Here is a 25478-nt window from a genome sequence, read left to right as displayed (position 1 = left end):
ACTCCTGTGGTCACCATCCAGGGATGCACATTATAGGCAACGTGAGTGTTGCTTCTTACTGAAGAGCCCACTAGAGAGAGAGAGAACAGACATGAACACATTTTCTATAGATAGCACTAATAATGATTGTTGTACCAAGAGGTGATTTCATGTTTGTTAATGCAATTTTCAATGCCAAAACTATAAATCCTCATTCCATGGAAGCCCTTTCAAAACCACAAAAATCTCTCGACATGGCGGATATGATGTGATAGCGGCCTGTGGTCCCCTCTAATGTCGCACATAAACATTAGACATAAAACACCGCTTTACATAGGCATGACCGGTCGAGTGTGTGGCTCGCAACCAAAGGGCTGTCTTTGAGCAAAATCAATCACTTTAAATGCTAAATCATTTGAGACGTGTGGAGATTACATGACATGTTTTAATCACTTTCATCCCACACATAGTAGGACGTGAGTGCTGTGAGGAACTCCCATAAGAGGTCATGTGGCTGTGATGTCTTGACCCCGTCGACCAATCAGGATTTTTCACTCCCGCCTAATGCTGCCGATTTTCTGTGACATGAGACAACATTGTCACATTACAATGAGGAGGCTCCATTGAACAAACAATGCATCATTTCAGCATTTGGGACAAAAAATACAGCCATAAACAAATGGAACACATCCGGATAGGGGAGAGTGTTTCCAAAAACAAAATCGATGGATGGCTATATTTTGGCCAAGCAACAAGCACCCTTCCATCGTATCATTACACACACATGAAATAACTAAACGCTCACCCTGCCGGTAGATCGGCCAAGTTGGCTCATCTGTCCACATTAATGGCATGCTGGGTCAAAACTGGTGGTCTCATCACATGTGGTGTGCTTAAGGAATGCCAAATGAGATTGGTCCAAGCGATGCCGTCCCACCAATTAAAAGCAATTTACCCACATGTTGTGGTTTCGAAACGATCAAAGTCTTATCTGAATCTCCAACTAATACCGAATAATGAATTCGTACCAACTGCCAGCAGAGGCCTATATGTGCTCCAGTTGCCGAATGTCACTGGTGGGCACATGCGACTCAGGTGGGGTCCAGGGGCCAAGGTCTCCAGGAGGCCAGCTGTGATCAGAGACTTGCTGCCTCGCATCATGGCAACCTGTTCAGGCCCCTGCAAGGCACATAATGATGCCATCACACATCATAAGAACAGCAACTTTTAAAAGTGCTTTCATTGATGATTGTTAACAAGAGAAGTTTTAATCTTAAGTTGTTTTTTTCCCTCGCATGGTGGGCCCTCCTCCAAAACTTGATGCCAATTTTTTCATTTTTAAAGTGGGCTCATTACGCAAGTAAAGATCGTATACACAAAACTTGATCATCGGGTGCTTCACACTGCATGAATAGTGCTCATCAGCCTAGTGCCTTGCTTTAATTACGCCCATAGCTGCTACACAGCCACTGCTTCACTTGAGAAAATAATGGACGTACTTTTTCAAAAGTCCCCGACAGCTTCAGGAAGACAATACGACCATCACTCAGAAGAAGGGCCACCTTGCACTGGCTGCTTTGGCACATCGCCATGCCAGCCACTTTGGAATGCTTGCTTAACCGCAGGGCTTCAGATGTGCAATGCGTGTTGTAACCAACCAATCCAGATGCATGGTCAAGTTCTGGAGGGAAGGCAAAAACACATGCATACAAATACATATCTCCTACAGGAAAACCACAAGTAAGTAATGATGGTGTAATAGTAACCAGGCATTTTCTAGCTGTACTGATTTTGTCCAAACACATCTTGCTTCCTTCTTAACACTAAGGTAATGAAGCATCATGTACACTCATCATTGAAAAGCCACCAACATCAACATCACCAGCCCAAATACATCCATGGAAGGTCTGTCCACCATCTTGTGCAACCACCCTTTCCCCACTGACTCCCACTTGTTGATTTGCACAACCTTGTCCCACAATAACTTTTACTCATAAGCCCATTCGTATGGTCCTTTATCATGCACTGAAAGAAGACTGGTTTCCTTTGAACCGAGTAGAAAACACAGCTCCAGTTCTAGTACTCACTGCATACCTTCATTGTCTTCATGTCGAGAGCGTGCACTAACAGAACCAGACTCGTGGAGGCAGAAGAGAAAGTCATACTGCCAACATGGCTGGCAGCGGAGGAATGCTGAGCCATTACGCTCCAGCGGTATGGTACCCAAAACCTGCATTTGTGGGGATCAAAGTCAATTCAACAGGATCTCTCTTGAATGATCCATGTCACAAAGAAGTTTAGAAATCAAAAAAGGAGTCAAATTTAGTGTGCTCTAATGAGCATTGGTCATCAGCAAGCACTCAAACATCGCCACAATGAATGGCGGATTCTTAACAGCACAACGCCAAGCACTGCTGCAAACCAGGGTGTCCAACCGTTTCAATGCTGCCTGAAGAGGTTCAAATGGGTTCAGAAAAAAAAAAAAGCTTGGGGTCAATTTTTTAATTTCACTTTTTTTTAGTTTTCTTTCCTGTTCCAGTGTATAATAAAAAGTAGTCCGTCTGTTGTTTATGTTGTTAGATATGAAGGGCTCCAGTTGGTTGTACAATAAACACAACACAGCACACTGCACGCATTCTTGAAGGATCGCATGACAACGCGCACAACACATCATCCACTTCCTGCGTCGTAGCCGGTGCTTTTAACTTATACCACCGCAGACCTCAGAAACCACAGGTTGCGGTGTTCACTTGGAGGCTCCTCATTTGTTTGACAAGCATCACGGGGTTTTTATATCTTATATTGTCATCTGTAGCTATAGGCCATCTTATTGCACGCCCTAAAAAGTGCTGTGTTTCTTCCTCTGCTGGGCCTCTCCTTTTTCTAGGCATCAAAGATTTCAAAATATTGTGGTAAAATATCCGTCCTTATACAGCGGTAGTCTAGGACAGTCTAGGGTTGCTCCCCCTTACTGCCTGCCCAATTTTAACTAAACACAAACACAGACAAGCAGGATAAGAAAAATGACGCAAGTGTCCAAAGGCCTCGGCGACTTGCCCCCTCCCCCCTCCCCCCCCCCCCCAAACTCCCACTATGCGCCACACTTTCACGTGTGTTTCAGTGGCCTGAGACAACATTGAAAGCCTTTTCACTGCGCTTTATTAGTTTCCAGGAAGCTTGAAGAAATACTAATGCACTTCAGCACTTTCTTTGCAAACTATTTCGGTTCCGCCAATTATCACATGCGCTTCCAAATGCTGATGCAACAAGCATGGTTGCATACTAATGCTCAAACTGTGTAAATTTGGAACCACGTTCCAGAGGTGAGTACGAGAGATCTGATTTTGGAAGTTGGCATAGTGCCAATTCTAAGCGATAGCTTATACACCGTATGCAAAATTGCTGCCATCTATCAGCCGCGTTTCCACCATGTTTGAGGGTAGCTGTATTGAAGAGCGGCACAGTAGGGGGTTGCATTGCCGACTGCGTTAAGGCTCATTGTCGCCGATAATGCCGACATACTGTTGTATCCCTTGTTGTATGCAAAACTAAGGGTGCAGAAGAAAAGAAGCAAGTTATATCCCTTGAGCTTTTTTTGTCCTTAAGGCTTGTGTTAATCTGCTCTCGCTTGGTTGATGCGCTGCATACGCGCTTTCGATCAACGGAGCGCCTGAATTGTAAGAATGTATCTTATTTAGCATGCTGTGGATGATTGCAAATCCTTACTCGGTGCCAAAGCAGACGAAATATATTGCCCACGGTGTGTTAAATTTGTCTGTAGACAGACTGCGTATCGCCTTTTCATGCAAAAGATATGCAAGAGTTGCTCCTGATTTTCTTGTAGCGCCAACTCATCCCAGCTTTTACGATTTCATGCATACAAGCTGTCAAGAGATTTTGCCTGTATGTACACGTTCAGGTATCCGGACAGAACACGTTTCGGCACTTCAAAGGCGCCAAACCGTTCTCTTAAGTTCCAATGAGATATTCTAATGTCTTTACGCATTCCATGCATCGATGAATCGAATATAGTCTACTATGTCCAGACTACAGTTCCTGAGATGCATCTCCGGAACACGACTTGCATAAGGTATGATGAAAAGTATACGTGGCAGCAACTGCCTCTACCATTTAGCTGCTCTCGTCTACTGCGAGTTCGTATGATTGTTGTTGCTATAGTGAAGGCGGTCACTGCACTGTTTACTATTTTTTTTATCGGTGCAAGATTTTTCTCAGCGAGTTATGTGAAGTGCATCGAAAAGGAGTTACGCCTTAATTTGGACAACGGCAGTTTTGTTCTCTCTCATCCATATTGCTGAATAATGTCGTTTTTTCGTTTTAACTTTCATGGTGCGCCATCAAAACAGCCTAATGAGGTAGGGATTGAAACTGTCAACCAATTAACACCAGTCACAGAGCAATATCGTTTGTAGCGAGCCTTACCGTGCTTAGCAGAGAGGTTTGCTCCTGCGGCTATCGTAGCAAAAGCAAAGATGAGCGCACACGCCATCCAACCTTATTTTGTCTAAAAATACCCAGCCCTATAAATGTATGCATCACATTTTCTGTATGCCCACTACTTGGTACATTCTACTACTTCCCTGAATTGCTGCTGGCAAATAATGTTTCTTGTTTTGCAATATGGGCAAAAAGAAATCCCATGCATCACAGCTCCACACTGAAAACATTTGTGTTCTTTCAGGTGTCAACTGACTGCACTCCCCCTAAATTTAGACTTTGCAAAATATGTTCGGCAGATATAGAAAGAAAACCGATACTCAACATTAGACAGCCCATATGTGTTCGCTACGTTTTCACAAAACGATTTCGTGAAGAATGTCGCTAGTGTAGAATGTTCCATGAGAATGCAGTGCTATTAATTTTTTCATGCAAAATCTTCACATGCAAAGAAAGCCATTAAACCTCATTCGCCCCCCCCCCCCCCCCCCCCCCCCCCCCCCCCCCGTTATAAAAAAAAGAACAGCTTTTCTCAAATGCTAGAAACTGGTACAGACTCTGAATGGGCTCCGATAGTTGGTGCCTATCTCATCCCTGACATGAACAATGAAAAAAAATTGAACTACTTCAATTCCGCCAAGAATTATGGAAAAAAAAAAGAAAAAAATGCGGCATTGGAGAGGAGAATGACTTTGCTGCAAAACCTGCGCAATGCACAAAGCACTGCTCGAATACGCTTGACATTGCATCTGGGTATAAGGCGGACCTCTGCGATGTGACTTCACAGACAGCAGTATCTGCTAATGTATTGATTTTTCACGAAATAGAACCACGATGTGACGGCAACAGGAGCTACATATCTGAGGAGGATCAGGAGGAACAACATCGAAAGGAGTAGCTAGAGTAGACGGGGCATTTTGGTCATCTGCTGCTGCCGCTGCGCGTGGTTCATTTATCGTGCTATGTGAGGACTGCCTTCAGCCTAAATGTTTGTATCATTTGAGCGACAGTATTTAAAACGAAATGTAGCCAGCGCATCAGCATGTCAGACAGCGTGAGAAGCTGTCACTATTAGAGCGGATGGATAGCACCGAGTGGATAGCTACTTTTTCAGGGGTATGGCAGTCTTTACAATTCACATTTATCGTGGAACTTTAAAAATTGATTGGCTTCAAAACGACGTAGAATACATTGTCACACTGTTTCTTCAAAACATCCGCTAACTTTTAACAATCTGCAGTGTTTATTGGTGCTCTCCGAAACTGGAAAATTACCTGGTAAGTTTTCTTTGCATATGTTTCTATGAGCTGCGCTCCCAGCTTGTATACCCATACATTTTGCGGGTTTTAAAAATACTCTGCGTTTGTAACGAGGTTTCACAGTTACTCCGCACCGAATGCCGACACCATAGGCCCACTGCGAAATCTTTTGGGTTCATGCATTCCTATGGGCACTAAGCCTTGTTTTCACCCCCAGTCAGCAGTGCCACAGCATCTTGCTTACATCACACATCGGTGTTGGCTTATACTTTTTTGCATCAACTTTGGCTGCCCTCTAACACAACCCCAAATTTCTTTATAGGCACTCTTCTAGTGAGCCAGGCATTGTGTACACACCCAGGCAAATTTCTATAAAACCAAGTTGCCTTTTGCCCACTGGTGGCTTCCAAGGTACCCTCAATTGAAAATGCTCATCAGAGCTGCTCGAGACAAAAGCTTGATGAGCCAATATCCAACCTATGCCATCTTGCCTTACATGGGTACATTACCGTATAAACGCGTGTAAGGACCTCACTTTTTTTTCTAAATTCAAAGGCCAATTTTTGGGGTGCGGGCCATACATGCGAAATACGAAAAAAAAAAATTTTTTTCAAGTAAAAGCAGGCCAATCAGTGAATGTGCAACATTTATTTACCATTCAATTGTCATTCGCCAAGTCTTCAGACTCTGAGATGGTGCTGTGCTCTGGTGCACATTCACCCCACAAGTCTGTCTTCAGTCCCGTCTAAACTGTTTGAAATCCCAGTCATCTTGAAACTACGGGATACAACGTCCATAGACATGGAGTTCCACGCGGACAAAATCTAGGCAAGCACAGTCGCAGTGCCTTTTTACTCCATCTGGACAGCGTCTCGTCGTGATTGCCGTTTGCCATCTACGCTATTGCCGTTTGCAGTGAAAAATAAAGCAGAGAGCACACAAGAGCCACAACTACTGTGTGTGACCACGCCAACCACACTACCACTACTCATATGCCTTTGACAGTTGCAAAACAAAGCCGGTGTGGCTGGCAATACCGATGCTGATATGGATTGCGGGATGATGACTACCCGCAACTTTGGGTGCCATTTGGAAGCTCCTATGCGCATGCATTTTGAAAGCCGCATGGGTCATGGCAAGTTTGGGTGCTGCCCTCACACGGATTATTTTTTTTTTTATATTTGCTTCGGGAAATAGGGGTGCGGTTGTTACATACATATATACGGCATGAGCGGCGCTGCCTTGGTGGTGAAATGTGAATCAAAGACAAGGAAACAAACCTGCTGCACTTGGGTGTCCATGATAAATATCTTCTTTGGACAAAGCAAGAAAAGCTGGTGTCGCACTGCTTGATGATAGCACAGCTGCAGACATTCGTTGAGAGGGAGTGCTTCTTCAATACTGTTAAAAGAAAAAAAAGTATTCTTTAACAAGTTTTCCAGTCCTGTTGAAGGGACAAGTACAGGTTGGACTACACCACACTGTGTAACGAAAGAGACTCCATCTAGTGCCCCTACCACCCTCGGAGGAGCAACCTATTTCACCTTGGATTGTGTTGCGTGAATGAGCAAATAACTTTGGCAACAGCACACATGCAAGAAATATGTCATGCAAGAAACTTCAACTGATTCTAGACAATAGAGTTGACACATGAAAAACTGTCGACATGCTGCCTGTGCAAGTAATGAGGCAGGTTGCCTGCAACACAACTAAATTAGACGTGTGAATTTTCCATTTCAAGATAATACAAACCAAATAGTTATTTTGATCAAATGCTTCAAAGCAAAGAAGCTGCAAAACTTGCACTTCACAGCTACGATCGTGTGTGCACCTCTGTAAACTGTCTGGCATCTATTTTCAAGTACACACTACACCTGAGGATCTGCATTAGCATGAGCTAAGCACCCAGTGACACAAGTCGGCCTCCGTCGAACGGCATAATCCATTGCACCCTAATACGGCCACAGCACTGGACGCTACAAAACAAGTCGGCATAAACACTCCCGGTTTCACTTCGCTAAAGCGATGATCATGTGCGCACCTTTGTAAACTGTCTGGCATCTATTTTCAACTACACACTACACCCGAGGATCTGCATTAGCATGAGCTAAGCACCCAGCGACACAAGCCGGCCTCCGTCGAACGGCATAATCCATTGCTCCCTAATACGGCCACAGCACTGGACGCTACAAAAGAAGTCGGCATAAACACTCCCGGTTTCACTTCGCTATAGCGACGAACATGTGCGCACCTTTGTAAACTGTCTGGCATCTATTTTCAACTATACACTACACCCGAGGATCTGCATTAGCATGAGCTCAGAACCCAGTGACACAAGGTAGCCTCCGTTGAACGGCACAACCACTCCCGGTTTCACTTGGCTATAGCGACGACCGTGTGCGCACCTTTGTAAACTTGCTGGCATCTATTTTCAAGTACACACTACACCCGAGGATCTGCTCTGGCATGAGCTAAGCCCCAGAGACACAAGATAGCCTCCGTCGAACGGCATAACCACTCCCGGTTTCAATTAGCAATGGTGACAAGCATGTGCGCACCTTTGTAAACTTGCTGGCATCTATCTCCAAGTACACTCTATACCCGAGGATCTGCTCTGGCATGAGCTAAGCCCCAGTGACACAAGGTAGCCTCCGTCGAACGGCACAATCACTCCCGGTTTCACTTGGCTATAGCGACGACCGTGTGCGCACCTTTGTAAACTTGCTGGCATCTATTTTCAAGTACACACTACACCCAAAGATCTGCTCTGGCATGAGCTAAGCCCCAATGACACAAGGTAGCCTCCGTCGAACGGCACAACCACTCCCGGTTTCACATGGCTATAGCGACGACCGTGTGGGCACCTTTGTAAACTTGCTGGCATATATTTTCAAGTACACACTACACCCAAAGATCTGCTCTGGCATGAGCTAAGCCCCAATGACACAAGGTAGCCTCCGTCGAACAGCACAACAACTCCCGGTTTCACTTGGCTATAGCGACGACCGTGTGCGCACCTTTGTAAACTTGCTGGCATCTATCTTCAAGTACACACTACACCCGAGGATCTGCTCTGGCATGAGCTAAGCCCCAATGAAACAAGGTAGCCTCCGTCGAACGGCACAACCACTCCCGGTTTCACTTGGCTATAGCGACGACCGTGTGCGCACATTTGTAAACTTGCTGGCATCTATTTTCAAATACACACTACACCCGAGGATCTGCTCTGGCATGAGCTAAGCCCCAGTGACACAAGGTAGCCTCCGTCGAACGGCACAACCACTCCCGGTTTCACTTGGCAATGGCGACGAGCATATGCGCACCTTTGTAAACTTGCTGGCATCTATTTTCAAGTACACACTACACCCGAGGATCTGCTCTGGCGTGAGCTAAGCCCCAGTGACACAAGGTAGCCTCCGTCGAACGGCATAACCACTCCAGGTTTCACTTGGCAATGGCGACAAGCATGTGCGCACCTTTGTAAACTTCCTGGCATCTATCTTCAAGTACACACTACACCCGAGGACCTGCTCTGGCATGAGCTAAGCCCCACTGACACAAGGTAGCCTCCGTCGAACGGCACAACCACTCCCGGTTTCACTTGGCCATAGCGACGACCATGTGCGCACATTTGTAAACTTGCTGGCATCTATTTTCAAATACACACTACACCCGAGGATCTGCTCTGGCATGAGCTAAGCCCCAGTGACACAAGGTAGCCTCCGTCGAACGGCACAACCACTCCCGGTTTCACTTGGCAATGGCGACGAGCATATGCGCACCTTTGTAAACTTGCTGGCATCTATTTTCAAGTACACACTACACCCGAGGATCTGCTCTGGCGTGAGCTAAGCCCCAGTGACACAAGGTAGCCTCCGTCGAACGGCATAACCACTCCAGGTTTCACTTGGCAATGGCGACGAGCATGTGCGCACCTTTGTAAACTTCCTGGCATCTATCTTCAAGTACACACTACACCCGAGGACCTGCTCTGGCATGAGCTAAGCCCCAATGACACAAGGTAGCCTCCGTCGAACGGCACAACCACTCCCGGTTTCACTTGGCTATAGCGATGACCGTGTGCGTACCTTTGTAAATTTGCTGGCATCTATTTTCAAGTACACACTATACCCAAGGATCTGCTCTGGCATGAGCTAAGCCCCAATGACACAAGGTAGCCTCCGTCGAACGGCACAACCACTCCCGGTTTCACTTGGCAATGGCGACGAGCATGTGCGCACCTTTGTAAACTTGCTGGCATCTATCTTCAAGTACACTCTACACCCGAGGATCTGCTCTGGCATGAGCTAAGCCCCAGTGACACAAGGTAGCCTCTGTCGAAGGGCACAACCACTCCCGGTTTCACTTGGCTATAGCGACGACCGTGTGCGCACATTTGTAAACTTGCTGGCATCTATTTTCAACTACACACTACACCCGAGGATCTGCTCTGGCATGAGCAAAGCCCCAGAGACACAAGGTAGCCTCCGTCGAACGGCATAACCACTCTCGGTTTAACTTGGCATTAGCGACGAGCATGTGCGCACCTTTGTAAACTTGCTGGCATCTATTTTCAAGTACACACTACACCCGAGGATCTGCTCTGGCATGAGCTAAGCCCCAGTGACACAAGGTAGCCTCCGTCGAACGGCATAACCACTCCCGGTTTCACTTGGCATTAGCGACGAGCATGTGCGCACCTTTGTAAACTTGCTGGCATCTATTTTCAAGTACACACTACACCCAAGGATCTGCTCTGGCATGAGCTAAGCCCCAGTGACACAAGGTAGCCTCCGTCGAACGGCATAACCACTCCCGGTTTCACTTGGCATTAGCGACGAGCATGTGCGCACCTTTGTAAACTTGCTGGCATCTATTTTCAAGTACACACTACACCCGAGGATCTGCTCTGGCATGAGCTAAGCCCCACTGACACAAGGTAGCCTCCGTCGAACGGCATAACCACTCCCGGTTACACTTGGCAATAGCGACGAGCATGTGCGCACCTTTGTAAACTTGCTGGCATCTATTTTCAAGTACACACTACACCCGAGGATCTGCTCTGGCATGAGCTAAGCCCCAGTGACACAAGGTAGCCTCCGTCGAACGGCATAACCACTCCCGGTTTCACTTGGCATTAGCGACGAGCATGTGCGCACCTTTGTAAACTTGCTGGCATCTATTTTCAAGTACACACTACACCCGAGGATCTGCTCTGGCATGAGCTAAGCCCCAGTGACACAAGGTAGCCTCCGTCGAACGGCATAACCACTCCCGGTTTCACTTGGCAATGGTGACGAGCATGTGTGCACGTTTGTAAATTTGCTGGCATCTATTTTCAACTACACACTACACCCGAGGATCTGCATTAGCATGAGCTCAGAACCCAGCGACACAAGCCGGCCTCCGTCGAACGAGATAACCACTCCCGGTTTCACATGGCAATAGCGACGAGCATGTGCGCACCTTTGTAAACTTGCTGGCATCTATTTTCAAGTACACACTACACCCGAGGATCTGCTCTGGCATGAGCTAAGCCCCAGTGACACAAGGTAGCCTCCGTCGAACGGCATAACCACTCTCGGTTTAACTTGGCATTAGCGACGAGAATGTGCGCACCTTTGTAAACTTGCTGGCATCTATTTTCAAGTACACACTACACCCAAGGATCTGCTCTGGCATGAGCTAAGCCCCAGTGACACAAGGTAGCCTTCGTCGAACGGCATAACCACTCCCGGTTTCACTTGGCATTAGCGACGAGCATGTGCGCACCTTTGTAAACTTGCTGGAATCTATTTTCAAGTACACAGTACACCCGAGGATCTGCTCTGGCATGAGCTAAGCCCCAGTGACACAAGGTAGCCTCCGTCGAACGGCATAACCACTCCCGGTTTCACTTGGCAATGGTGACGAGCATGTGTGCACGTTTGTAAATTTGCTGGCATCTATTTTCAACTACACACTACACCCGAGGATCTGCATTAGCATGAGCTCAGAACCCAGCGACACAAGCCGGCCTCCGTCGAATGAGATAACCACTCCCGGTTTCACATGGCAATAGCGACGAGCATGTGCGCACCTTTGTAAACTTGCTGGCATCTATTTTCAAGTACACACTACACCCGAGGATCTGCTCTGGCATGAGCTAAGCCCCACTGACACAAGGTAGCCTCCGTCGAACGGCATAACCACTCTCGGTTTAACTTGGCATTAGCGACGAGCATGTGCGCACCTTTGTAAACTTGCTGGCATCTATTTTCAAGTACACACTACACCCAAGGATCTGCTCTGGCATGAGCTAAGCCCCAGTGACACAAGGTAGCCTCCGTCGAACGGCATAACCACTCCCGGTTTCACTTGGCATTAGCGACGAGCATGTGCGCACCTTTGTAAACTTGCTGGCATCTATTTTCAAGTACACACTACACCCGAGGATCTGCTCTGGCATGAGCTAAGCCCCAGTGACACAAGGTAGCCTCCGTCGAACGGCATAACCACTCCCGGTTTCACTTGGCAATGGTGACGAGCATGTGTGCACGTTTGTAAATTTGCTGGCATCTATTTTCAACTACACACTACACCCGAGGATCTGCATTAGCATGAGCTCAGAACCCAGCGACACAAGCCGGCCTCCGTCGAATGAGATAACCACTCCCGGTTTCACATGGCAATAGCGACGAGCATGTGCGCACCTTTGTAAACTTGCTGGCATCTATTTTCAAGTACACACTACACCCGAGGATCTGCTCTGGCATGAGCTAAGCCCCAGTGACACAAGGTAGCCTCCGTCGAACGGCATAACCACTCTCGGTTTAACTTGGCATTAGCGACGAGCATGTGCGCACCTTTGTAAACTTGCTGGCATCTTTTTTCAAGTACACACTACACCCGAGGATCTGCTCTGGCATGAGCTAAGCCCCACTGACACAAGGTAGCCTCCGTCGAACGGCATAACCACTCTCGGTTTAACTTGGCATTAGCGACGAGCATGTGCGCACCTTTGTAAACTTGCTGGCATCTATTTTCAAGTACACACTACACCCAAGGATCTGCTCTGGCATGAGCTAAGCCCCAGTGACACAAGGTAGCCTCCGTCGAACAGCATAAACACTCCCGGTTTCACTTGGCATTAGCGACGAGCATGTGCGCACCTTTGTAAACTTGCTGGCATCTATTTTCAAGTACACACTACACCCGAGGATCTGCTCTGGCATGAGCTAAGCCCCACTGACACAAGGTAGCCTCCGTCGAACGGCATAACCACTCTCGGTTTAACTTGGCATTAGCGACGAGCATGTGCGCACCTTTGTAAACTTGCTGGCATCTATTTTCAAGTACACACTACACCCAAGGATCTGCTCTGGCATGAGCTAAGCCCCAGTGACACAAGGTAGCCTCCGTCGAACGGCATAACCACTCTCGGTTTAACTTGGCATTAGCGACGAGCATGTGCGCACCTTTGTAAACTTGCTGGCATCTATTTTCAAGTACACACTACACCCGAGGATCTGCTCTGGCATGAGCTAAGCCCCAGTGACACAAGGTAGCATCCGTGAACGGCATAACCACTCCCGGTTTCACATGGCAATAGCGACGAGCATGTGCGCACCTTTGTAAACTTGCTGGCATCTATTTTCAAGTACACACCACACCCGAGGATCTGGTCTGGCATGAGCTAAGCCCCAGTGACACAAGGTAGCATCCGTGAACGGCATAACCACTCCCGGTTTCACATGGCAATAGCGACGAGCATGTGCGCACCTTTGTAAACTTGCTGGCATCTATTTTCAAGTACACACTACACCCGAGGATCTGCTCTGGCATGAGCTAAGCCCCAGTGACACAAGGTAGCCTCCGTCGAACGGCATAACCACTCTCGGTTTAACTTGGCATTAGCGACGAGCATGTGCGCACCTTTGTAAACTTGCTGGCATCTATTTTCAAGTACACACTACACCCGAGGATCTGCTCTGGCATGAGCTAAGCCCCAGTGACACAAGGTAGCCTCCGTCGAACGGCATAACCACTCCCGGTTTCACTTGGCATTAGCGACGAGCATGTGCGCACCTTTGTAAACTTGCTGGCATCTATTTTCAAGTACACACTACACCCAAGGATCTGCTCTGGCATGAGCTAAGCCCCAGTGACACAAGGTAGCCTCCGTCGAACGGCATAACCACTCCCGGTTTCACTTGGCATTAGCGACGAGCATGTGCGCACCTTTGTAAACTTGCTGGCATCTATTTTCAAGTACACACTACACCCGAGGATCTGCTCTGGCATGAGCTAAGCCCCACTGACACAAGGTAGCCTCCGTCGAACGGCATAACCACTCTCGGTTTAACTTGGCATTAGCGACGAGCATGTGCGCACCTTTGTAAACTTGCTGGCATCTATTTTCAAGTACACACTACACCCAAGGATCTGCTCTGGCATGAGCTAAGCCCCAGTGACACAAGGTAGCCTCCGTCGAACGGCATAACCACTCCCGGTTTCACTTGGCATTAGCGACGAGCATGTGCGCACCTTTGTAAACTTGCTGGCATCTATTTTCAAGTACACACTACACCCGAGGATCTGCTCTGGCATGAGCTAAGCCCCAGTGACACAAGGTAGCCTCCGTCGAACGGCATAACCACTCCCGGTTTCACTTGGCAATGGTGACGAGCATGTGTGCACGTTTGTAAATTTGCTGGCATCTATTTTCAACTACACACTACACCCGAGGATCTGCATTAGCATGAGCTCAGAACCCAGCGACACAAGCCGGCCTCCGTCGAATGAGATAACCACTCCCGGTTACACTTGGCAATAGCGACGAGCATGTGCACACCTTTGTAAACTTGCTGGCATCTATTTTCAAGTACACACTACACCCGAGGATCTGCTCTGACATGAGCTAAGCGGCAGTGACACAAGGTAGCCTATGTCGAATGGCATAACCACTCCCGGTTTCATTTGGCAGTAGCGACGATCATGCGCGCACCTTTGTAAACTGGCATCTATTTTCAACTACACACTACACCCGAGGATCTGTATTAGCATGAGCTCAGAACCCAGCGACACAAGCCGGCCTCCGTCGAACGGCATTCCCGGTTTCACTTGACTATAGCGACGACCGTGTGCGCACCTTTGTAAACTTGCTGGTATCTATTTTCAACTACACACTACACCTGAGGATCTGCTCTGGCATGAGCTAAGCCCCCGTGACACAAGGTAGCCTGCGTCGAACAGCATAACCACTCCCTGTTTCACTTGGCAATGGTGACGAGCATGTGCGCACCTTTGTAAACTTGCTGGCATCTAGTTTCAAGTACACACTATACCCGAGGATCTGCTCTGGCATGAGCTAAGCCCCAGTGACACAAGGTAGCCTCCGTCGAACGGCATAACCACTCCCGGTTTCACTTGGCAAAGGTGACGACCGTGTGCGCATCCTTTGTAAACTTGCTGGCATCTATTTTCAAGTACACACTACACCCAAAGATCTGCTCTGGCATGAGCTAAGCCCCAATGACACAAGGTAGCCTCCGTCGAACGGCGCAACTATTCCAGGTTTCACTTCGCTATAGCGAAGATCATGTGCGCACCTTTGTAAATTGTCTGGCATCTATTTTCAACTACACACTACACCCGAGGATCAGCATTAGCATGAGCTCAGAACCCAGTGACACAAGTCGGCCGCCGTCGAACGGCATAATCCATTGCACCCTAATACGGCCACAGCACTGGACGCTAGAAAAGAAGTCGGCATAACCACTCCTGGTTTCACTTGGCTATAGCGAAGCTCGTGTGTGCACCTTTGTAAACTGTCTGGCATCTATTTTCAACTACACACTACACCCGAGGATCTGCATTAGCATGAGCTAAGAACCCAGTGACACAAGTCGGCCTCTGTCGAACGGCATAATCCACTGCACCCTAATGGCCACAGCACTGGACGCTACAAAAGAAGTCGACATAACCACTCCCGGTTTCACTTGGCTATAGCGACGACCATGTGCGCACCTTTGTAAACTTGCTGGCATCTATTTTCAAGTACACACTACACTCAAGGATCTGCTCTGGCATGAGCTAAGCCCCAGTGACACAAGGTAGCCTCCGTTAAACGGCAAAACCACTGCCGGTTTCACTTGGCTATAGCAACGATCGTGTGCGCTGCTTTGTAAACTTGCTAGCATCTATTTTCAAGTACACACTACACCCGAGGATCTGCTCTAGCATGAGCTCAGAACCCAGTGACACAAGTCGGCCTCCGTCGAACGGCATAATCCATTGCACCCTAATACGGCCACAGCACTGGACGCAACAAAAGAAGTCGGCATAACCACTTCCGGTTTCACTAGGCTATAGCGATGATCGTGTGCGCAACTTTGTAAACTGTCTGGCATCTATTTTCAACTACACACTACACCCGAGGATCTGCATTAGCATGAGCTCAGAGCCCAGCGACACAAGCCGGCCTCCGTCGAAAGGCATAACCACTCCCGGTTTCACTTGGCAATGGTGACGAGCATGTGCGCACATTTGTAAATTTGCTGGCATCTATTTTCAACTATACACATCACCCGAGGATCTGCATTAGCATGAGCTCAGAACCCAGCGACACAAGTCGGCCTCCGTCGAACGGCATAACCACTCCCGGTTACACTTGGCAATTGCGACGAGCATGTGCGCACCTTTGTAATCTTGCTGGCATCTATTTTCGAACGCGATCAACACAAAAAAACAGGCCACGATAACACAGTTCTTCGCGCGTAAATAAATGGACGTGACCCAAGTAGGCACCCTCAGAGTTCCTGTGCCTTCTCTGATTGAATTTTGCTGCTCTTGCATGGATTTTCTACGAAATTTTGTATTACAAATTATGGATCTAGCAAACTATTTTCCAACTTTTTAACTGTTCACATAGCTGACCCACAATTTGGGCTTCATAAATGTTAAATCCACAGCTTTGTTAGCATTAAAGAAATAACATGTTCTCGGTGTGTATTTCTGTAAAGCATTTAACTGCCTCTAACTTAAGTCATATGAAATACACGGGCTTAAAGTTATTCAAAATTTACCTAAACAACAGGGCACAGTTCGTACACCTAAATTAACACAATTCATCGCTTTTGCTAAATAAATATGGTGTACTGCAGGATAGCGTGTTAGGTCTCCTCGTTTTTAATATCTACATTAATAACATTAAGAGTATGTCCAGCCCACTTATAACGAACTTGATCGTCACGCAGCATTTGTTTGTTGTATCCAAAGTTCGTAGTAAGTGGACCACCTATAATACAGGCAAAAAGAGCAAGCGAGACGAAAGTTAACTTTATTTTTGAAAAAAGTCCGTGACGCATGTCTGCTGCTTCAAACCTGATTGTATCAACGCCGTTTCTAATTTTTCCAGCGCGGTAATATGTTCATCACCAAAGGCCTCTGCTGCACACGAGTTCCTTAAGCGACGCGATGTAACCGATCACGGTTGAAGCGTTCACAGCAACCGGCGGTAGAGCAGCATCCTCGTCATCGTTCTCGTCGGTCTCTGGGCAGTCAGGAAGAGCTTGCACTTCATGCACAATAGCTTCGTCAGTGCATGGCTCCGCAATGTCGGCGTCGTCATCAGCAGAAACGAAATCGTCCCAGGCAACGTCCGGCCAGCTGCGTGTCAACGACGCGTTGCCACAAGGGCGTCCTCGGTGCCTGGGCCTATAAAACCCGCCTTGCGGAAGCAATTTGCTATGCACTCCGAGGTGAGTTCCATCCACGCCGCTTTCAACATCACCACGGCGGCAAGCAAGCTGACGCGAACTGCCACGGCAGCATCAATCGCGATCAACAAGCGTTGGATGACGCGCTGGCGGTAGCACACCTTGAACGCATGAATGATGCCCATATCCAGTGGCTGAATTTTGCAGGTTGCTTTGGGAAGCAAGAAGAGCACTGCCACCACACTCAAGGAAGGCTGCACATGGTGCGCCGCAAAGTTATCCAGCATGAGCAGGACCTTCCTGTTTTTTCGTGCCATGTCGCGGTCGAACTCTACAAGCCACTCGGCAAATAAGTCACGACTCATCCAGGCTTTTGTATTGTTCCTGTAGCGTACGGGCACGTAGCTTCCAAAGCATCGCAGCTTACGTGACTTACGCGCATCTCTAGAACGCCGAACCACCAATATACTGACACGAAATCTGGATATATTAGAAATCCTCCGTTACCATAACACCAAGCTTTGTCCCATAATCTTCCAGCATTACTAAATAAATACAGATTAGGTCCTTATTTCTGTACATAGATTAGGTTGTTTATTCTGCGCCTTTACGAGACACCAACTTGATTTTTGCATTATTATTGTTTTGTTTGTCTTGTGCCAGCGTGGATGTTTTCAAACGCCTTTCAATTTGTTATTTTGTTGGCGCCAACCATTGATGTATTTTTTTTAAACAGTGGTGTCATGAAGTGGTTTCCAAGACCCTTTTAGCCCAGGTTCCGGAAAATAAAATAAACTGAAAATTTGAATTGAATACTTTTGAATCGAAGTGATTATTCTGCATCAGGTAATGTAAAGGTAAAAAAAAAAAAAAAGAGTTGGATCGTTAGCATTTGCCAGAAAATGCTTTCAGAATTCATTAAGGCAACTGAAATACAAATGAAACAAATATTTCGAAACTTCCAAAAAAACAGTAGCAAAACAAATAGAACTAGGCACCACGGTGCACTGAAGTATTTTTCGAACATGATTTATAATCAAAATTTGTATTCAACCAAGTTGCACATCCCACAGCGTACAAATACAGCTAAAATTTGGTACATGTCGCATTTCATGCCACATATGGTCACGCGACCACACTTTCGTAGCACTGCAAGAGAGGCTTGAATTATCTGTTATGAGAGAGGCCAACAAAGTATTTTCTTTTGAAGCAGGTGAAATGCTGTCAATGCACACAGTGTGCCTTTGCGTACACCTCCAAGCAGTACATTCCGAGCATATAATATGAGGTATCCTTGAAGAGCAGGCTTATTGTAGTGTGGACCCACTTAGGGCAAACAAAATTTACTCCCCCAACCGCCCAAAAATGCTTCCAAACTATGAACTGCTCCCTCCAAAACTTTATTTTCCTGAATTCTTAAACACCGAAATACTTCGCTTTGACGCCTGAATTGAATACTGCATTATTTGCTTCGATATTCGCAACTTTTGAATATTTCCACAACCCTATGCCAAACCAGTTTAGATCACAAGAGGAAACTTGCAATAATTGAGACATTATTCGTATCTGTTGCGTGAAACAGTAATTCAAGGCGTGCTTCCTACTACTTTGGCTACACCTGTACATGATAATAAATTTTTTTTGCACACAATGTGAGTCATTATATGAATGAGGCAAAAAGCAGAGTACAATCATGCTCATGAGCATCGTCTTTCACATGCTTCAAGCTCACTTCAATGAAGTGCATAGCAATCTTGTAAGATGATGAGGAAAAAGACACTACAGAGGTTTAGTATAGCATCAGCATGATAGCAGAAATGAAATTAACTCAGTGTGCCACAAGCAATTTGTCCCTAAATAGAGCTTTAGTATAGCGCTCTGCCAGGCATGTATCTTGTATGGAGGCGAAATGCCCTTTATTATTGGCTGTTACTGCAGCTGAGTTACAAAAATATTATATATCAGAGCCATTTAGAGCCAATAAAGAATAAAAAGCTAACACTCATTTACGCATCAAAAACCACAAGCAATGCCTCGGAAAATAAAATTATGTGCAAGAAGGAATGTAAGCCTAGTGGCGCCATCTAGTTAAAGGAATCCAAAGTACAAACCACAAGAACAAGTATGCTTTTTTTCATATGACATGCAATGCAAGAAATAATTGTGTTATTTTAATTTAGATTGCCGTAATAAAATTAATTGTTAAAATAAATAAAATACTGTCACAAGGCTGCACACATTTTCTGTTCCGTCCTTAGCAGTTGCTGACGGTAGCATAGCAAATGAAAGCCCCATTAAGCCTTCAGGAGCCGTGCTGAATTAAAGCCTCAACTAGGTGACAAACAGCATCCAACTGTGTTATTCAGCTGAGCTGAGTGGCTGTCGCTTGGAAGGGTGCCACCATGTTTTCATGCCAAGTATGCAAAAAGCCACAACTTGTGAAAATTCTAAGCACGCACTATGAGTCGATATTTATGTCTGCTTCTCTATTATTAATCCTTGATTGTGTTTGATAACAAAATTAAAATCACAAATGGTGCTTCACTACCACGAAAAACGATGACCCAAACCAAAGCACAAAAAATGAAGCCTCATACCTAAGATAATCTCCTTGGTAAAGGCCACTAGGGCAATAAAATTGCTCAGCTCAGCGAGTGATTTGAGTCCAAATGACACCCGAGTCGAAATGAGTGAGTCTAGATGAGTTGTGAGTGAATGAGTTCAGTATGTCAGCCAAAATGAGTCATGAGTCGCAACGCAAGGTTGATTCCGGATGAGTTGCGAGTAGGAGTAAGTCTGAGTGAGTTGAGAGTCTGAATGAGCCCGAGTTGAGTTCTCTGAATCCGATCGCGTGTCAGTCTGAGTTTGAGTGAGCACACAGGTTCACCAAATTTTGTGAATGAGCGTGAGTGATTTTGCCAAGGTATGGCATATATTAACGCTATTTATACATTAGCACTTTAAAACCGTTATTCCGCTAAGAGCGCAATCACACAAGCCCACTACACTACAACTCTCTACTAGCGTGTTATGAATGCTTCTTGTAACCCCCTCCCCCACCAAAACATTGAAAATTGTAAATTATGGAGTTTAATGCCTATAAGGGGTGCCGTAACGGGTGGCTCTGGATTAATTTAGACCATCTGAGCACCTCTCATGTACACTATTACAAGGGTATCTTTGAAATTTCACCTCCATCAAAACGCAGCAGCCAATATGATATATTATTGTGCCTCAATCATACTGTAGGAGGCGATGTACTCTCATCCTACTCGTTCGTCAGTAGTAATTAGTTACTCCTAAGCAGAACTGCCCGTTTGTTCGCCTGCCCACTTATCTACCTGCCCATCTATCTTTCTTTCTATAAGGTGAAAGCCTTTAATGGCTCATACTGTTGCGTTCGTTCGTCCTGTCACATTATAGCTGTCAACCAAATGACGTCATCACGTCATCAGAAAAATAAAATTCCTGTATCCACTGTGAATCGAACCTCCATCCCTTGCCTCCCCAGCCGAGCGCTTTAACCAACTGCACCATGCCCAAGATTGTGAAATGCACATTATAATTCTCCTTGTCTACCGAGAGGAAGTTAAAAATAAATCCTGTCTCTACTGAGAATCAAACCTCCATCCCTTGCATCCCTAGCCGAGCGCTTTATAATTCTCCTTGTCTACCATGAGGATGATAGTAGTGACGACAATGACACTGCAATTAGTGATCATGCAATAATGAGATTAGCAATGATAATGATGGTGTGTTTAGTTGATAACGATAATGAGAGCAAACGGGATGCACCGGGCGCACTAGCAATGCTTAGGCTTTCACATTTCTGCAGTGTAGATTCCACAGTGCTCTCGGAATTGTTGTTTTGTTCTTTGTTGCTGTACAAATACACGCAAACATTACTTAGACCCATAACCAATAGCTACTCATGGGTCCAATAAAAGAAAGGTATACAAGTATGCAGGCAAAAATGTATTAAAATAAGGACATTAGAGTAAGTCAGTACACAAAAAGTTATGCATCACTCTCAATGCTTGTAAGAGCACTGACAAAAGAAACATTCATGTAGTATCACAAATTATATTGCTACCGGGCAGAAGGCTAGCACAGGAAACCACAACAGGTGATGGTGTTCAGGCAAGCCCCAACGGTTTCTTCAGCTTCGTCGTCTCTATTTTCTATCGTCGTCCTCTTCGGTGGCATATACGTAACATTACCCCACCCTAAAAAGCACCGTCCCGGTGCGTACTACGTTGGGGAACTACAGCTGGAGTGGTAGGGCTTCATGCGGGCGACATGAACGATTTCGGAACGTGGCATATCGAACTGTTGCCGTGGGTGTACAGGGCTGACTTCGTATGTCACAGAAGTGACTGGCCGTAAAACACGGTAGGGGCCTGTGTACCCCGGCAAGAGCTTCTCACAGAGCCCAATTCTACGAGCGGGAGTCCAGAGCAAGATGAGAGAGTCTGGAGAGTAGTGGACATCACGATGTCGAGAATCATGGCGCTGTTTTTGGGAGTTCTGGGAAGAAGCCAGTCGGCGGCGAGCAACAACACGGGCGGCGTCAGCTCGGGATATGGCGTCACGAACATAGGAGCTTGCATCAGTGGTGTGAGGCAGTACGCTGTCAAACGGAAGAGAGGGGTCACGGCCAAACAGAAGATAGAAGGGCGAGTAGCCCGTTGTATCGTGACGGGAGGAATTATATGCAAACATAACAAACGGTAAAGTAATATCCCGGTCACGGTGATCAGCCGATACATACATTGACAGCATATCTGTGAGTGTGCGATTGAGGCGTTCGGTGAGGCCGTTCGTTTGTGGATGATAAGCGGTGGTGAAGTAGTGCTTAATGGAGCAGTATCGGAGAATTTCTTGGACTACTCAAGCAAGAAAGCAACGGCCATGGTCAGTGAGCAGCTGGCGTGGAGCACCGTGGACCAAGATAACGTCATAAAGGAGAAACGCAGCCACGTCAGTTGCACAGCTGGTGGGTATCGCTCGTGTAATGGCATAGCGCGCAGTATAGTCCGTAGCCACCACAATCCATTTATTCCCCGAAGCAGACAGAGGAAAAGGCCTGAGGAGATCAAGGCCAACTCGGTAAAATGGGTCTATTGGGATGTCAATCGGCTGTAGGGATCCAGCAGGCACAACCGAGGGCTTTTTCCGCCGCTGGCATCTTTCACAAGAAGCCACGTAACGATGAACAGAGCGGTAGAGGCCTGGCCAAAAGAAGCGCCGGCGGACGCTGTCGTAAGTACGAGATATGCAAGATGAACCGCAGTGGGCGCGTCATGCAGCTGCTCAAGAACGGTGGCATGCAGGTGTTCGGGTACTACGAGCAGAAGCTCAGCGCCATTTGGTCACATATTCCGCCGATATAAAGTGCCGTTGTGGAGCACAAACAAAGCAAGAGTGGCGTCAGGGTGCTGAGACGGTTGATAATGGCGCAAAGCTTGGGATCTAAGCGCTGCTCATGATGAATGTTTGAAAGGTCAGAGATGGACAGTCATCGTCACACTCGCTTTCAGGCGGCGGATCTACCGGGTTGCGGGACAGGCAATCGGCATCAGTGTGTAGCCGGCCGGACTTGTGAACGACAGAAAAAGTGTATTCCTGAAGATGCAGCGCCTAACGCCCAAGACGACCAGTAGGGTCCTTCAGCGTAGAAAGCCAACATAAGGCGTGGCGGTCGGTGACAACAGAGAACGGGTGGCCAAACAAGTAAGGGCGAAATTCTGTAATGGCCCACATGAGGGCTAAACACTCATGTTCTGTGATCGAATAATTCCGCTCAGTCGCTGAAAGGAGACGACTGGCATAAGCAATGACGCGTGTGCGGCCCGTCTGCTGTTGGGCGAGAATGGCGCCAATACCGTGGCCACTAGCGTCGGTGCATACCTCCGTTCGTGCTGAGGGGTTGAAGTGTGCCAGGACGGGCGGGTTGGTGAGGGCTGCGATGAGCCGAGAAAAGGCTTAAGATTGTTCTTGGCCCCAGCAGAATGGAACATCGTTCTTCAGAAGAAGTGTGAGTGAACGAGCTGTGTCCGCAAAGTTGGGTACAAACCATCGAAAATACGAGCAAAGGCCAAGAAAACTACAAACGTCACTGGTACAGTGGGGTGTAGAAAATGCACTTACAGCACGAATTTTGTTGGGGTCGGGTTAAGGTGTCCGAGCACTTTGAGTTCACGTCGGCCGAAGCTACACTTCTTTGAAATCAGCTGAAGGCCAGCTCTTCGGAAGACTCCAAGAATGGCATCAAGGCGGTGAAGATGGCTCTCAAAAGGTCGAAGAAAAGACAATGACGTCATCGAGATAACATAATCACGTCGTCCATTTCAAACCACGTAAAAGAGAGTCCATCATACGCTCGAATGTAGCAGGCGCATTACACAGGCCAAAAGGCATACACTTGAATTGGTACAGGCCATCGGGTGTGACGAAGGCGGTCTTCTTTCAGTCCCGTTCGTTGACCGCAATCTGCCAATAACCGGAACGAAGATAAATCGAAGAGAAATAACGGGCACCGTGCAAGCAGTCGAGAGCATCATCTCCTGGGAAGTGGGTACATGTCCTTCTTTGTAACTTTGTTGAGATGTCGGTATTCAACGCAGAACCTCCAGGTATTGTCCTTCTTTTTAACAAGCATGACAGGTGACGCCCAGGAACTGCTCGAAGGCTCTATAATATTTCTTACCAACATCTTGTCTACTTCTTGTATGATGCGACGTTCAGAAATGGCGACTCGGTAAGGTCTTCTGTGAATTGGTCTGGCGTCTCCTGTATCGATGCGATGAGTAACGAGGGACGTTTGTTCCAAGGGTCGGTTACCAAAATCAAAAATGTCACTGTACGAAGTCAGAAAGCGCATAAGTGCTTGAGAACGATCAGGACACAAGTCGGGAGCTACCATTCCTGATATGCGGGCCTCCGTAGGCGGAGACTCTGCAGGTCGTGTCGATCCTCCAGCAGTAGTGTCAGGTAAAAGTGCAGACACATTAAAGTCAGACAGTGGGATCAGTTCGGCGAAAGAAATGCCTTCAGGAAGAACTTGTACAGAACAGCTGATGTTCAGGACAGGAATATAAGTGTGATTACTGGCTACGTGCACGATATTATGAGGGAGAGCTATGCTACGCTGCACAGTACCGTCGGTTAAGGGGGAAACAACGTAGCTGCCATCAGGAAGGGAGGGAAAAGGGGACATGAGCACATACACAGCGGCTTCAGGTGGCAGACAAGTAAATGCAGCGGAGCGAAGACGGAGCGTTGAAGTTTCAAGAGCTTGTTCGTCAGGACAGAGCGGCAGGTCTAGATGAAGCAGTCCAGAAGAACAGTCAATAAGAGCAGAAAGTGCAGTTAAAAAGTCGAGGCCTAATATAACATCTTGAGGGCAACTGATGAGGACTGTAAATAGCACAGGGATGTTGCGGCCGGCAATGCTAATTCGTGCAGTACACATACCAATAACAGTAGCTGTGTTGCCATCCGCAACACGGATGGTAGATGAGGTAGCGGGTGTGAGGACTTTCTTGAGGCGTCGGCGGAGCGATGAACTGAGGACAGAAATGTGGGCGCCAGTGTCAATAAGTGCAGAAATTGGGACTCCATCCACTAGAATATCAATGATGTTACGTCTAGGTGCAGTGGTCAGTACCGAGTTGGCAGTCCGGGTAGGTAATGCAGCATCACTCCCGGGCGCTGCATTCGCTAGTTTCCCGGGTAGATGCCGGTGTATCATGGGGAGGAGCGGCGACGAGGTACTGGTGAACGGTATCGACGATCGCAGGGAGATGGAGATCAACTGGAGTGACGAGCAGTTGGATCGGTTTCGGTGCGAGGCTCATCCGGTTGAGGAGGAAAGTGTCGAGGTCCATCATAGGCAGGTGGGAGCTCGGCTGGTTGGGCAGCAAAGCGTCGAGGTCCATAATAATACCGACGGTCAGCGTTGTAATAAGAGCAAGGGGTGGGGAAGGCACGGCTACGGCAATAACGCGAAGTGTGGCCGGCGCGACAGCAAATAAAACAGATTGGCCTGTCATCTGATGTGCACCACTCTGCAGGATTGTGA

At 47.2% G+C, this 25478-nt stretch overlaps 1 protein-coding gene across 5 annotated transcripts in view; it reads right to left on the bottom strand.

The window, feature by feature from the left end:
* LOC146207060 (WD repeat-containing protein 11-like) overlaps positions 1-25478 on the bottom strand; it is a 160010-nt gene that overhangs the window by 95998 nt on the left and 38534 nt on the right. For all 5 annotated transcript variants that reach the window (XM_084595708.1, XM_084595782.1, XM_084595880.1 and 2 more), the window contains 4 exons: positions 6977-7097; positions 2074-2209; positions 1479-1660; positions 1008-1158 (listed from right to left, as the gene is read on the bottom strand). In XM_084595708.1, the coding sequence (XP_084451834.1) occupies positions 1008-1158; positions 1479-1660; positions 2074-2209; positions 6977-7097 (590 nt within the window). The remainder of the gene's footprint in view (positions 1-1007; positions 1159-1478; positions 1661-2073; positions 2210-6976; positions 7098-25478) is intronic.

The sequence above is a fragment of the Amblyomma maculatum genome, chromosome 1 (assembly GCF_055883805.1).
Source record: "Amblyomma maculatum isolate TAMU_Amacu chromosome 1, ASM5588380v1, whole genome shotgun sequence".
Classification (NCBI taxonomy): domain Eukaryota; kingdom Metazoa; phylum Arthropoda; class Arachnida; order Ixodida; family Ixodidae; genus Amblyomma; species Amblyomma maculatum.
Note: the sequence above shows the minus strand (reverse complement) of the source record. Positions and strands in the feature narration are given on the sequence as shown.